The 13,133-nt window shown below is 45.6% G+C and overlaps 1 protein-coding gene across 1 annotated transcript; it reads right to left on the bottom strand.

Annotated features, from left to right (window-relative positions):
• Positions 1-2,012: 2,012 nt before the first annotated feature.
• Positions 2,013-12,307, bottom strand: LOC139800084 (collagen alpha-2(I) chain-like). Its single transcript, XM_071752794.1, has 4 exons — positions 12,268-12,307; positions 11,602-12,072; positions 9,156-9,330; positions 2,013-2,274 (listed from the first exon to the last, which is right to left on the bottom strand). Exons 1-4 carry the CDS (start codon positions 12,305-12,307, stop codon positions 2,127-2,129), a joined length of 834 nt encoding a protein of 277 aa, XP_071608895.1. The 3' UTR covers positions 2,013-2,126.
• Positions 12,308-13,133: the final 826 nt, after the last annotated feature.

Below are 13,133 nucleotides of genomic sequence, written 5' to 3'. Positions count from 1 at the left end.
TCTGTTCCTCTTTTTTTTTCTTTTCTGTTCCTCTTTTTTTTTTCTTTTCTGTTCCTCTTTTTTTTTCTTTTCTGTTCCTCTTTTTTTTTCTTTTCTGTTCCTCTTTTTTTTTCTTTCTGTTCCTCTTTTTTTTTCTTTTCTGTTCCTCTCTGCCTTTTTTTCCTCTCTTGCTCTGCCTTTTTTTCCTCTCTTGCTCTGCTTTTTTTCTCTCTTGCTCTGCCTTTTTTTCCTCTCTTGCTCTGCCTTTTTCCCCTCTCTTGCTCTGCCTTTTTCCCCTCTCTTGCTCTTTTTCTTTCCCTTTTTTTTTGTTCCCTCTCTGCCTTTTTTTCTTTTACTCTCTACCTTTTTTCTTTTCCTCTCTGCCTTTTCTTTTTCTGTTCCTCTGCATTTTTTCTTTTGCTCTGTTTTTTCCCTTTTCTTCCTTCTCTACCTTTTTTCCCCTCTGCTTTTCTTTTGCTCTGCCTTTCTCTTTTGCTCTCTGCCTTTTTCTCTTTTGCTCTCTAACTTTTTTTCTCTTTTGCTCTCTGCCTTTTTCTCTTTTGCTCTCTGCCTTTTTCTCTTTTGCTCTCTGCCTTTTTCTCTTTTGCTCTCTGCCTTTTTCTCTTTTGCTCTCTGCCTTTTTCTCTTTTGCTCTCTGCCTTTTTCTCTTTTGCTCTCTGCCTTTTTCTCTTTTGCTCTCTGCCTTTTTCTCTTTTGCTCTCTGCCTTTTTCTCTTTTGCTCTCTGCCTTTTTCTCTTTTGCTCTCTGCCTTTTTCTCTTTTGCTCTCTGCCTTTTTCTCTTTTGCTCTCTGCCTTTTCTCTTTGCTCTCTGCCTTTTTCTCTTTTGCTCTCTGCCTTTTTCTCTTTTGCTCTCTGCCTTTTTCTCTTTTGCTCTCTGCCTTTTTCTCTTTTGCTCTCTGCCTTTTTCTCTTTTGCTCTCTGCCTTTTCTCTTTTGCTCTCTGCCTTTTTCTCTTTTGCTCTCTGCCTTTTTCTCTTTTGCTCTCTGCCTTTTTCTCTTTTGCTCTCTGCCTTTTTCTCTTTTGCTCTCTGCCTTTTTCTCTTTTGCTCTCTGCCTTTTTCTCTTTTGCTCTCTGCCTTTTTCTCTTTTGCTCTCTGCCTTTTTCTCTTTTGCTCTCTGCCTTTTTCTCTTTTGCTCTCTGCCTTTTCTCTTTTGCTCTCTGCCTTTTTCTCTTTTGCTCTCTGCCTTTTTCTCTTTTGCTCTCTGCCTTTTTCTCTTTTGCTCTCTGCCTTTTTCTCTTTTGCTCTCTGCCTTTTTCTCTTTTGCTCTCTGCCTTTTTCTCTTTTGCTCTCTGCCTTTTTCTCTTTTGCTCTCTGCCTTTTTCTCTTTTGCTCTCTGCCTTTTTTCTCTTTTGCTCTCTGCCTTTTCTCTTTTGCTCTCTGCCTTTTTCTCTTTTGCTCTCTGCCTTTTCTCTTTTGCTCTCTGCCTTTTTCTCTTTTGCTCTCTGCCTTTTTCTCTTTTGCTCTCTGCCTTTTTCTCTTTTGCTCTCTAACTTTTTCTCTTTTGCTCTCTAACTTTTTCTCTTTTGCTCTCTAACTTTTTCTCTTTTGCTCTCTAACTTTTTCTCTTTTGCTCTCTAACTTTTTCTCTTTTGCTCTCTAACTTTTTCTCTTTTGCTCTCTAACTTTTTCTCTTTTGCTCTCTAACTTTTCTCTTTTGCTCTCTAACTTTTTCTCTTTTTGCTCTCTAACTTTTTCTCTTTTGCTCTCTAACTTTTCTCTTTTGCTCTCTGCTGTTTTTCCCCTCTTCCTCTGCCTTTTTTTTCTCTTTTCTGTTGCTCTCTGCCTTTTTCCTCTCTAAATAAATAAAATAAAATATAATAATAAAATAATAAAATAAAGTAATACCTCAAATAATAGAGGTGGATGGGTGCAGCAATCAAAAGTTCAATGTAGCACTTCCTGTATGACTTGTTTACACAATTTATTAGTTTACACAATTTATTAGTTTACACAATTTATTAGTTTACACAATTTATTAGTTTACACAATTTATTAGTTTACACAATTTATTAGTTTACACAAGAATTTATTAATTTACACAATTTACACAATTCTCTACACAATTCTTTTTCCCCTTCCCTTCTTGAAGCCTTTCTGACTTGCAGTTGGTGCCCTTTCTTGCTGCTCAGTCAGCAGTAAAGGTGTGAGCAGAGCTGTGCATGTTCTCTGTGTTCCCTTGTGGCAGGGCAGTGGTTGCCGAGGTGGGAGTTGTGCAGCGGCGGAAGTGGCGCGGGGGCCATTTTGGTGGTGTCCCTGGTGTGGCCGAGGTGTCCCTGGAGGTGAAGCAGAAGAGTGGTGTCACCTGAAGGCAGAGGTGCTGAGTTCCTGCAGGGCAGCAGCTGCGTGGTGTGGAATTGGTGTGAGAAGGAGGCCAAGAGAAGAGGAAGGGAAGGGGCAGGTGGAAGGCTGTGCAGGGCTGTGGGCGGGCTGGGGCCTGGGTGTGTGGCTGTGGGAGGAGGTGTGAGGGAAGGTGGGGGGTGGTGTTGGCCCTGTGGGGCTTGTGTAAGAACTGAAGGTTTTTGAGACAATAAAATGATTTTTTTGAGAGGCTAAAAGAATTGTGTTCCGAGTTTTCTTTGCTAAGGAAGAAAAAGAGAGCAAATGAGAGAAAAATAGAGAGAATGAGAGAGCGGAGAGAGAGAGAAAGGAGAGAGAGAGAGAAAGAAAAAGAAAAAAATGAAAGAGAGAAAGAAAGGAAACAAAGACAAAGGAGAGAAAGAGAGAAAGGAAAGAGAGAGAAAGAGAGAAAGGAAAGAAAGAGAGAGAAAGAGAGAAAGGAAAGAAAGAGAGAGAAAGAGAGAAAGGAAAGAGAGAGAAAGAGAGAAAGGAAAGAAAGAGAGAGAAAGAGAGAAAGGAAAGAAAGAGAGAGAAGAGAGAAAGGAAAGAAAGAGAGAGAAAGAGAGAAAGGAAAGAAAGAGAGAAAGGAAAGAAAGAGAGAGAAAGAGAAAGGAAAGAAAGAGAGAGAAAGAGAAAGGAAAAAAGAGAGAGAAAGGAAAGAAAGAGAAAGAGAAGGAAAGAAAGAGAAGAGAGAGAAAGGAAAGAAAGAGAAAGAGGGAAAGAAGAGAAAGAGAGAAAGGAGAGAAAGAGAGAAAGGAGAGAGAAGAGAGAGAGGAGAGAGAAAGGAGACAGAGAAAGAAAGAAATGAAAGAGGAAACAGAGAGAAGAAAGAGAGAAAGGAGAGAAAGAGAAAGAGAAGAGAGAAGGAGAGAAGAAGAGAAAGAGAGAAAGGAGAGAAGGAGAGAAAGAGAAAGGATGAGAAAGAAAGAGAAAGGAGAGAAAGAGAAAGAGAGAAAGGAGAGAAAGAGAAAGAGAGAAAGGAAGAGAAAGAGAAAGGAGAGAAAGGAGAGAAAGAAAGGAGAGAAAGAGAAAGAGAGAAAGGAGAGAAAGAGAAAGAGAGAAAGGAGAGAAAGAGAAAGAGAAAGGAGAGAAAGAGAGAGAAAGGAGAGAAAGAAAGAGAGAAAGGAGAGAAAGAGAAAGGAGAGAAAGGAGAGAAAGAGAAAGAGAGAAAGGAGAGAAAGAGAAAGAGAGAAAGGAGAGAAAGAGAGAAAGAGAAGAGAGAAAGGAGAGAAAGAGAAAGAGAGAAAGGAGAGAAAGAGAAAGAGAGAAAGGAGAGAAAGAGAAAGAGAGAGAAAGGAGAGAAAGAGAAAGAGAGAAAGGAGAGAAAGAGAAGAGAGAGAAAGGAGAGAAAGAGAAAGGAGAGAAAGAGAAAGGAGAGAAAGAGAAAGAGAGGAGAGAAAGAGAAAGAGAAAGGAGAGAAAGAAAGAGAGAAAGGAGAGAAAGAGAAGAGAGAAAGGAGAGAAAGAGAGAGAGAAAGGAGAGAAAGAGAAAGAGAAAGGAGAGAAAGAGAGGAGAGAGAAAGGAGACAGAGAAAGAAAGAAATGAAAGAGGAAACAGAGAGAAAGAGAAAGAGAGAAAGGAGAGAAAGAGAAAGAGAAGAGAGAAAGGAGAGAAAGAAAGAGAAAGAGAGAAAGGAGAGAAAGAGGAGAGAAAGAAAGAGAAAGGAGAGAAAGAGAAAGAGAGAAAGGAGAGAAAGAAAGAGAAAGAGAGAAAGGAGAGAAAGAGGAGAGAAAGAAAGAGAAAGGAGAGAAAGAGAAAGAGAGAAAGGAGAGAAAGAGAAAGAAAGGAGAGAAAGAGAAAAAGAAAGGAGAGAAAGAAAGAGAAAGGAGAGAAAGAGAAAGAGAGAAAGGAGAAAAAGAGAAAGAGAAAGGAGAGAAAGAGAAAGAGAGAAAGGAGAGAAAGAGAAAGAGAGAAAGGAGAGAAAGAGAAAGAGAGAAGGAGAGAAAGAGAAAGAGAGAAAGGAGAGAAGAGAAAGAGAGAAAGGAGAGAAAGAGAAAGAGAGAAAGAGAAAGAGAGAGAAAGGAGAGAAAGAGAAAGAGAGAAGGAGAGAAAGAGAGAAAGGAGAGAAAGAGAAAGAGAGAAAGGAGAGAAAGAGAAAGAGAGAAAGGAAAGAAGAGAAAGAGAAAGGAGAGAAAGAGAAAGAGGAAGGAGAGAAAGAGAAAGAGAGAAAGGAGAGAAAGAGAAAGAGAAAGGAGAGAAAGAGAAAGAGGAAGGAGAGAAAGAGAAAGAGAGAAAGGAGAGAAAGAGAAAGAGAGAAAGGAGAGAAAGAAGAGAAAGAGAGAAAGGAGAGAAAAGAAGAGAGAAGAGGAAGAGAAAGAGAAAGAGAAAGAGAGAAAGAAAGAGAGAAAGGAGAGAAAGAGAAAGAGAGAAAGGAGAGAAAGAGAAAGAGAGAAAGGAGAGAAAGAGAGAAAGGAGAGAAAGAGAAAGAGGAAGGAGAGAAAGAGAAAGAGAGAAAGGAGAGAAGAGAAAGAGAAAGAGGAGAAGAGAAAGAGAAAGAGAAAGAGAAAGAGAAAGAGAGAAAGAGAAGAGAAGAGAGAAAGGAGAGAAGAGAAAGAGAAGAGAGAAAGGAGAGGAAAGAGAGAAAGGAGAGAAAGAAGAGAGAAAGGAAAGAAAGAGAAGGAGAGAAAGAGAAAGAGAGAAAGGAGAAAGAGAAAGAGAGAAAGGAGAGAAAGAGAAAGAGAAAGAAAGGAGAGAAAGAGAAAGAAGGAGAGAAAGAGAAAGAGAGAAAGAGAAAGAGAAAGAGAGAAAGGAGAGAAAGAGAAAGAGAAAGAGAGAAAGGAGACAAAGAAAGAGAAAGAGAGAAAGGAGAGAAAAAGAAAGAGAGAAAGGAGAGAAGAGAAAGAGAAGAAAGAGAGAAAGGAGAGAAAGAGAAAGAGAGAAGGAGAGAAGAGAAAGAGAGAAAGGAGAGAAAGAGAAAGAGAGAAAGGAGAGAAAGAGAAAGAGAGAAAGGAGAGAAAGAGAAAGAAAGGAGAGAAAGAGAAAGGAGAGAAAGAGAAAAAGGAGAGAGAGAAAGAGAGAAAGAGAAAGGAGAGAGAAGTAAAGAGAGAAAGAGAGAGAGAAGAGAAGAGAAAGAGAGAAGGAGAGAAAGGAGAAGGAGAAGAGAAAGAGAGAAAGAGAAGAAAGAGAAAGAGAAAGGAGAGAAAGAGAAAGAGAGAAAGGAGAGAGAGAGAAAGAGAGAGAAAGGAGAGAAAGAGAAAGAGAAATGAGAGAAGAGAAAGACAGAAAGGAAGAGAAAGGAGAGAGAGAGAAAGAGAGAAAGGAGAGAGAGAAAGGAGAGAAAGAGAAAGAGAGAAAGGAGAGAAAGAAGGAGAGAAAGAGAGAAAGAGAGAAAGAGAAAGGAGAAAGAGAAAGACAGAAAGGAGAGAAAGAGAAAGAGAGAAAGGAGAGAAAGAGAAAGAGAGAAAGGAGAGAGAGAAAGGAGAGAAAGAGAAAGAGAGAAGGAGAGAGAGAGAGAGAGAGAAAGGAGGAGAGAGAGAGAGAGAAAGGAGAGAGAGAGAGAGAGAGAGGAGAGAAAGAGAGAGAAAGAGAGAAAGAGAGAAAGAGAAAGAGAAAGGAGAGAGAGAAAGGAGAGAAGAGAAAGAGAGAAAGGAGAGAGAGAGAAAGAGAGAAAGGAGAGAGAGAGAAAGAAGAGAAAGAGAGAAAGAAGAGAAGAGAAGAGAGAGAAAGGAGAGAAATAGAAAGAGAGAAGGAGGAAGAGAAGAGAAAGGAGAGAAAGAGAAAGAGAGAAAGAGAGAAGAGAGAGAGAGAGAAGGAGAGAAGAATAGAGAAAGGAGAGGGAGAGAAAGGAGTGAAAGAGAAAGAGAAAGAAAGGAGAGAAAGAGAAAGAAAGGAGAGAAAGAGAAAGGAGGAGAAAGAGAAAGGAGAGAAAGAGAGAAAGGAGAGAAAGAGAGAAGGAGAGAAAGAGGAGAGAAAGGAGAGAAAGAAAAGAGAGAAAGGAGAGAAAGAGAAAGGAGAGAGAAGAGAAAGACAGAAGGAAGAGAAAGAGAAAAGACAGAAAGGAGAGAAAGAGAAAGAGAGAAAGGAGAGAGAGAAAGGAGAGAAAGAGAGAAAGGAGAGAGAGAGAGAGAGAAAGGAGAGAAAGAGAGAAAGAGAAAGAGAGAGAAAGGAGAGAAAGAGAAAGGAGAGAAAGGAGAGAGAGAAAGAGAGAAAGGAGAGAAGAGAAAGGAGAGAAATAGAGAAAGGGAGAAAAAGAGAAAGAGAGAGAAAGGAGAGAAAGAGAGAAGGAGAGGAGAGAGAGAAAGAGAGAAAGAGAGAAAGAGAAGAGAAGAGAAAGAGAAAGAAAGAGAAAGAAGAGAAAGAAGAGAAAAGAGAGAAGAAGAATAAAGAAAGAAAAAGAAAGAGAAGAATGGAGAGAAAGAGAGAAAGAGAGAAGGAGAAAGAGAGAAAGGAGAGAAAGAGAGAAAGGAGAGAAGAGAAAGAAAGAGAAAGGAGAGAGAGAAAGAGAGAAAGGAGAGAGAGAGAAAGGAGAGAAATAGAAGAGAGAGAGAGAAGGGAGAAAGAGAAAAGAAAGAGAAAGAGAGAAAGGAGAAAGGAGAGAGAAGAGAGAAAGGAGAGAAAGAGAAAGAGAAAGGAGAGAAGAAAGAAAGGAGAGAAAGAGAAAGAAAGGAGAGAAAGAGAAAGAAAGGAGAGAAAGAGAGAAGGAGAGAAAGAAAAAGAGAGAAAGGAGAGAAAGAGAAAGAGAGAAGAGGAAAGAGAGAAAGAGAGAGAGAAGAGAGAGAGAAAGAGAGAGAAAGAGAGAAAGAGAAAGAGAGAAAAGAGAGAAAGAGAAGAGAGAAAGAAAGGAGAGAAGAGAAAGAGAGAAAGGAGAGAGAGAAGAGAGAAAGGAGAGAGAGAGAAAGAAAGAGAACGAGACAAAGAAGAGAAGAGAAGAGAAAGGAGAGAAAGAGAAAGAGAGAGAAGAGAGAGAAGAGACAGAGAGAAAGGAGAGAAAGAAATAGAGAAAGGAGAGGGAGACAAAGAGAGAGAAAGGAGTGAAAGAGAGAAAGAGAGAGAAAGGAGAGAAAGAGAGAAAGGAGAGAAAGGAGAAGAGGAGAAGAGGAGAAAGAGAGAAAGAAAGAAGAGAAGAGAGAAAGAAGAGAAAGAAAGAGAGAAAGAGAGAGAGAGAAAGAAGAGAGAAAGAAAAGAGAAAGAAAGAAGAGAAAGAAAGAGAGAAAGAAAGAGAGAAAGAAAGAGAGAAAGAGAGAAAGAAAGAAAGAAAGAAAGAAGAGAAGAAAGAAAGAAAGAAAGAAAGAAGAAGAAAGAAAGAAAGAAAGAAAGAAAGAAGAAGAAAGAAAGAAAGAAAGAAAGAAAGAAAGAAAGAAGAAGAAAGAAAGAAGAAAGAAAAGAAGAAAGAAGAGAAGAGAGAAAGGAAAGAAAGAGAGAAAGAGAGAAAGGAAAGAAAGAGAGAAAGGAGAGAAAGAGAAAGAGAAAAAAGAGAGAGGAGAGAGAAAGAAAGAGAAAAAAGAGAGAGGAGAGAGAAAGAAAGAGAGAGAAAGGAGAGATACAGGAAGAGAGAACGGAAAGAAAGAGAAAGAGAGAAAGGAAAAAGAGAAAGGAGAAAAGAGAGAAAGGAGAGATAAAGAAAGTAAGGAGAGATGAGGAAACAGAGAAAGAGACAGAGAAAGAAAGGAGAGATAGAGAAAGAGAAAGAGAGAAAGGATGGAAGAGAGAAAGGAGAGAAAGAGAAAGAGGGAAAGGAGAGAAAGAGAAAGAGAGAGAGAAAGAGAAAGAGAGAAGTGAGAGAAGGAAACGCGCAGAGAAAGAGAAGAGAGAGAGAAAGAGAGAAAGGAGAGAAAGAGAGAGAGAAAGGAGAGAAAGAGAAAGAGAGAAAGGAGAGAAAGAGAGAAAGGAGAGAAAGAGAGAAAGGAGAGAAAGAGAGAAAGGAGAGAAAGAGAGAAAGGAGAGAAAGAGAAAGAGAGAAAGGAGAGAAAGAGAAAGAGAAAGGAGGGAAAGAGAAAGAGAGAAAGGAGAGAAAGAGAGAGAGAAAGGAGAGAAGAGAGAAAGGAGAGAAAGAGAAAGAGAGAAAGGAGGAGGAAAGAGAGAAAGGAGAGAGAAGAGAGAAAGGAGAGAAAGAGAAAGGAGGGAAAGAGAAGAGAGAAAGGAGAGAAAGAGAAAGAGAGAAGGGAGAGAAAGAGAAGGAGAGAAGAGAAAGAGAGAGAGGAAGAGAAAGAGGAAAGAGAGAAAGAGAGAAGAGAGAGAAGAGAGAGAAGAGAGAGAAGAGAGAGAAGAGAGAGAAGAGAGAGAAGAGAGAGAGAGAAAGGAGAGAAGAAATAGAGAAAGGAGAGGGAGAGAAAGAGAGAGAAAGGAGTGAAAGAGAGAAAGAGAGAGAAAGGAGAGAAAGAGAAAAAGAAGAGAAAGAGAAAGAGAAAGAGACCAGAGAAAGAGAAAGAGAAAGAGAGAAAGGAGAGCGAGAGAAAGAGAAGAAAAGAGAGAAAGGAGAGAGAGAAGAGAGAAAGAGAGAAAGAGAAAAGAGAAAGGAGAGAAAGAGAGAAAGAACGGAGAGAAAGAGAAGAGAGAAAGGAGAGAAAGAGAGAAAAGGAGAGAAGAGAAGAGAGAAAGAGAGAAGAGAGAAGAGAAGTGAGAAAGAGAGAAGAGAAAGAGAGAAAGAGAGAAAGAGAAAGAGAAAGAGAGAGAAGAGAGAAAGAGAGAAAGAGAAAGAGAGAAAGAGTGAGCAGAAAGGAGAGAAAGAAGGGACAGAAAAGAGAGAGAGAAAGATGGAAGAGAGAGTGAGTGAAGCAGCAGAGAGAGAGTGAAAGCAGAAGGATGAGAAAGAGAGAGGCAGAGCTGGAGAGAGGAAGCAGAGAGCCTGTGTGCTGTGTGAGGAAGAACCTGAACTGACCTGCACAAAAATGCTGAAGTGCTGGAAGGCAGAGCTGAGCTGGGGCTCCTCCTGCAGCTGCACCATGGAGTCCATGTGCTGGGGGCAGATGTGGGGCACAGCCACACAGCAGCTGCTTCAGGGGGGGCTCGGGCACTGCCGTGGAGTTCCCTGGGGAAAGGGACTGTCCCGGGACCTGGAAGGAACAGAAATCGGTTGCTGAGGAGGAATTTGCATTTTCCTTTCTCCTGGTTCCTCCTTCTCTCCCTCTGCCCTCAGCCAAGGGGGTCGAGTTCCCCAGAGACAGTCCCAGGGCTGCACATCAGCCCCAGGAGTTTGGGAGCCCCCAGCTCCTGAGCCACACAAGTTGAGCAGTGCCAGCTCTGACCGGGACACCACAGGACGACACAACCCCCCCTCCCTGACAGCAAAATCCTTCCAAAGCCCCTGGAAGGAAAGAACCCACCCCCTTTGGACTGCCAAGGGCTTCCTGCCAGCCTGGCACAGCGAGGCCAGAGCCTGCCAGGCAAGTCGGGGCCCTCAGTGCCCTTCAAACAAACCATTTCTACCCCAGGGCCTTCAGCTGCCAAACCCAGAGAGCAGAGCAAGAGGAGGAAGGGCCCACACACTGACACAGCATGAGCAGAGCTGGAAGGAACCTCTGCACATCACCCAGCCCAACTCTCCACTAAAGCAGCAGCAGCAGCAGCCCCTGGAGCACATCCCACAGCACTGCCCTTGCACGGGGGGACCTTTCAAAGTCCCTTCCCACCCAAATTATTCCACAATTCCAAGACTCTTTGGATGCACTCACACAGGGGCTGAATTTCTCCTCAGCAGGGGACTCCACAACCCCCCTGGGCAGCCCTGGGCCAGAGCCCTGGAAGATTTTCATCCTCAGAGTCAAGATTTTCATCCTTTTCAGATTTCACTGGACCTTCCCATGGCCCAGCTTGTGCTGCTGAGGAGGATCTGGCCCCATCCTCCTTGCACCCCCCCTCTAGAAACTTACAGACCACAAACAAGTTGCCCCGGGGCTACCAATGGGCACTGTGACCACGGCCTCCAGCTCTGTCACCCCCAGCCCCTCCTTCCCTCCCTCCCTCCTTCCTTCACAATTTGGGATGGAAATGCAGGGAAAAGAGGCTGAGCCCATCACCATGGGGTCAGTTCTGCACCCCAGGGGCCATCTCCCTCAGAAACAACCCCCCCATGGATCTTCTCCTTCATTAATATTCCCCACAACAAACCCCTGAGGGATGAATTTTCTCAAAAAAAGGGTCCTTTATCTCACTTAAATAACTGGGGCTGTGGATGGGCATCTGGCTTGCCCTGGGGCTACCAATGGCACTGTGACCACGTCCTCCAGCTCCTCCACAGAAGGAGACTCCACAGCTCCTGGCACCCTCAGAGTAAAGATTTTCATCCTTTTCAGATTTCACTGGAGCTTCCCATGGCCCAGCTTGTGCTGCTGAGGAGGATCTGGCCCCATCCTCCTGGCACCCACCCTCTAGATACTCACAGACATCACTAAGGCAGCCTGGGGTGACAGAATCACAGAATCACAGAACTGGCTGGGTTGGAAGGGACCTCAGAGATCACCAAGTCCAACCCTTGCTCCACTCCCCCCGTGGTTCCCAGCCCATGGCACTGAGTGCCACATCCAGGCTCTTTGGAAATATCTCCAGGGATGGAGAATCCACCCCTTCCCTGGCAGCCCATTCCAATGGCTGATCAACCCTCTCCAGAAAGAAATTCTCTCTAACACCAACCCAAACAAAGATGGAACCAAAGATGTACAAACAAACATGGAGACACAAACAAGGCAGCACCCTGACCACATCCTCAGCTCCTCCACAGAAGGAGACTCCACAACCTCCCTGGCACCCTCAGAACAAACAATTTTATCTTCCTCATATTTCACTGGACCTTCCCATGGCCCAGCTTGTGCTGCTGAGGAGGATCTGGCCCCATCCTCCTCACCCCCCCCCCTCGATCCTTGCAGACATCAAGCAGGGGGCCTGGGGACACCAAAGGGTCCCGTGACCGTGTCCTGCAGCTCTGTCACCCCCAGCCCCTCCAGATGCTGGGGGGACATCTGGATGGGCAAGTGATGGTGTCCCATGACACAGGGATCTCCTCCCTCCCCTCATCCCCCATTTCTGCCCGCAGTGCCCAAGCGCCACGGGCCAGGGCCCACCAACACCCCAGACACCGACCCCACTGACACCCCGACCACCAGCTCATTAACCACACCGAGATCGCGCCCGCCGAGCCGCCGACCCGCCAAGCCCCTGCCCCTCACAGCACCCCAACCCACCGAGCCCCACAACCCACGGGACCCCCGACCCACCCAGCCCCCTGCCCCACAAACCCAACCCCTACCCCCCTGCCCCAGGGATCCCCGTGCCCCACAGAACCCCCCTGCCCCCCGCAGCCCACCCCTGCCCCTCTGTGCCCCCCTCACCACCCGGCAGACCCGCAGCAGCCGCCCGTCCAGCGCCGTCCGCTCCAAACCCGGCACCCACGAACACTCCGCCGCCATCTTCCCGGCACCCCGGCAAAACACTACCACCGACACTTCCGGCAGCTGCCCAGAGCGGCCTCCACGGGGCGGAGACAGCCGGCGGGAAGCGGCGCCCCCTGGCGGTGGAGGACCGCTCTGGAGGACCTGCGGGCTGCTGGACTCGGAGGCGGAGGGGGATCCCCGCACGCTTGGGTCCCTTTTTCCCGCGTTTTATTTTGGGGGGAGGAGGGTAAAGAAACCGGGGAGAAGCAGCCGCAGGCCGGAACGCCCCCCAGCCTCCCCCCAGGAACCACCATCGAGCCCCAGCGGACCCTCTCGGGGTCCGGGTGCGCGTCCCCAGGGACCTCCCGTCCTCACTGGGGGACGCACTGAGCCCCCCAGGGACCCCCTTGCCTCGTTGGAGGGAGCATCCTGTCCCCCAGGGAGGGACCCCCTGTCCTTGCTGGGAGGGACCCCGTGCCCCCCAGGGCCCCCTCCGCACTCTGCTGAGCACCCCACACCCCCAGGGTCCCCCTTCCCTGCCTGCTGGGCACCCCACACGCCCCACAGACCCCACCGCCGGCTCCGTGGGTGCCCCCCGGGGACCCCCCTGGGGACCTCCCTCACCCCTCACTTTGCCGTCGGGCTCCTTCACCTCCACGGCCATGCCCAGCCCGGGGGTGACTGCTGCTCCCACCCCAGGGGCACTCACACCTCCCCTCATCCTTCTGCCCCTCGCCTCTCCTGCCTCTCCTTTTTGGAGTCATTTCAACCCAAATCCCGTAGGCAAAGCCCAAGTGCCGCTTCTCTGACCTCCTCCCCGCTGGTTCTTCCTTTCCCAGCCGCACAGTTGGAATTCAGCCCGTCCAATCCTCCCTTTGACACCCGAGGGGATGCAGAGGACCGAGCAAAACTCCTCCTCTGCTCGCTCCTTCTTTCTTTCCCCCTGGGATCAGAGACTGAGTCTCTGGCAGGAGCAATGAGACTGAAGTTTTATTTGGGCGAATAAAGGCAAAGCAAACAGCGCTGGGGGCTCCATTCAAATGGAGGCGTGTTTGAGTCTCTCATCGAGGTAACACTTGGTGTATTGGTGTCCTTTTAGAATCATTCTTTGGTTTTAGTGTCACGAGAGAGCGAGTTTCATTTCTGCCTGTTTCTAATTCAATGGGATCAGCAGATATTTGCATTCCTTGTGTGACCCAATGAAGGAACCTGATGAAGCAGGATATTAGACATGGGATGATGAACAACCCCACAAATACTCCCAATATTCCTATACCCACTTTGGGTAACCAATCATTATGAAACAATTTTCCCCACATCCCTTCTAGATTTATTCCTTTCCAGGTCTGAACTGGGACCCGTGCAATTCCCTTCATTTCTCCTACAAGTTCATTTACAGCCTTTCCTTCTTCATCAATTTCTAAACAAAAATTACTAAGATTGAATTTTCCACATACCCCTCCTTCTTGTGCCAGTAGATCAGAGAATCA

Source organism: Heliangelus exortis, chromosome 9, assembly GCF_036169615.1.
Source record: "Heliangelus exortis chromosome 9, bHelExo1.hap1, whole genome shotgun sequence".
Lineage (NCBI taxonomy): Eukaryota > Metazoa > Chordata > Aves > Apodiformes > Trochilidae > Heliangelus > Heliangelus exortis.
The sequence above is the reverse complement of the archived record's forward strand: the minus strand, read 5'-3'. Positions and strand labels throughout refer to the sequence as shown.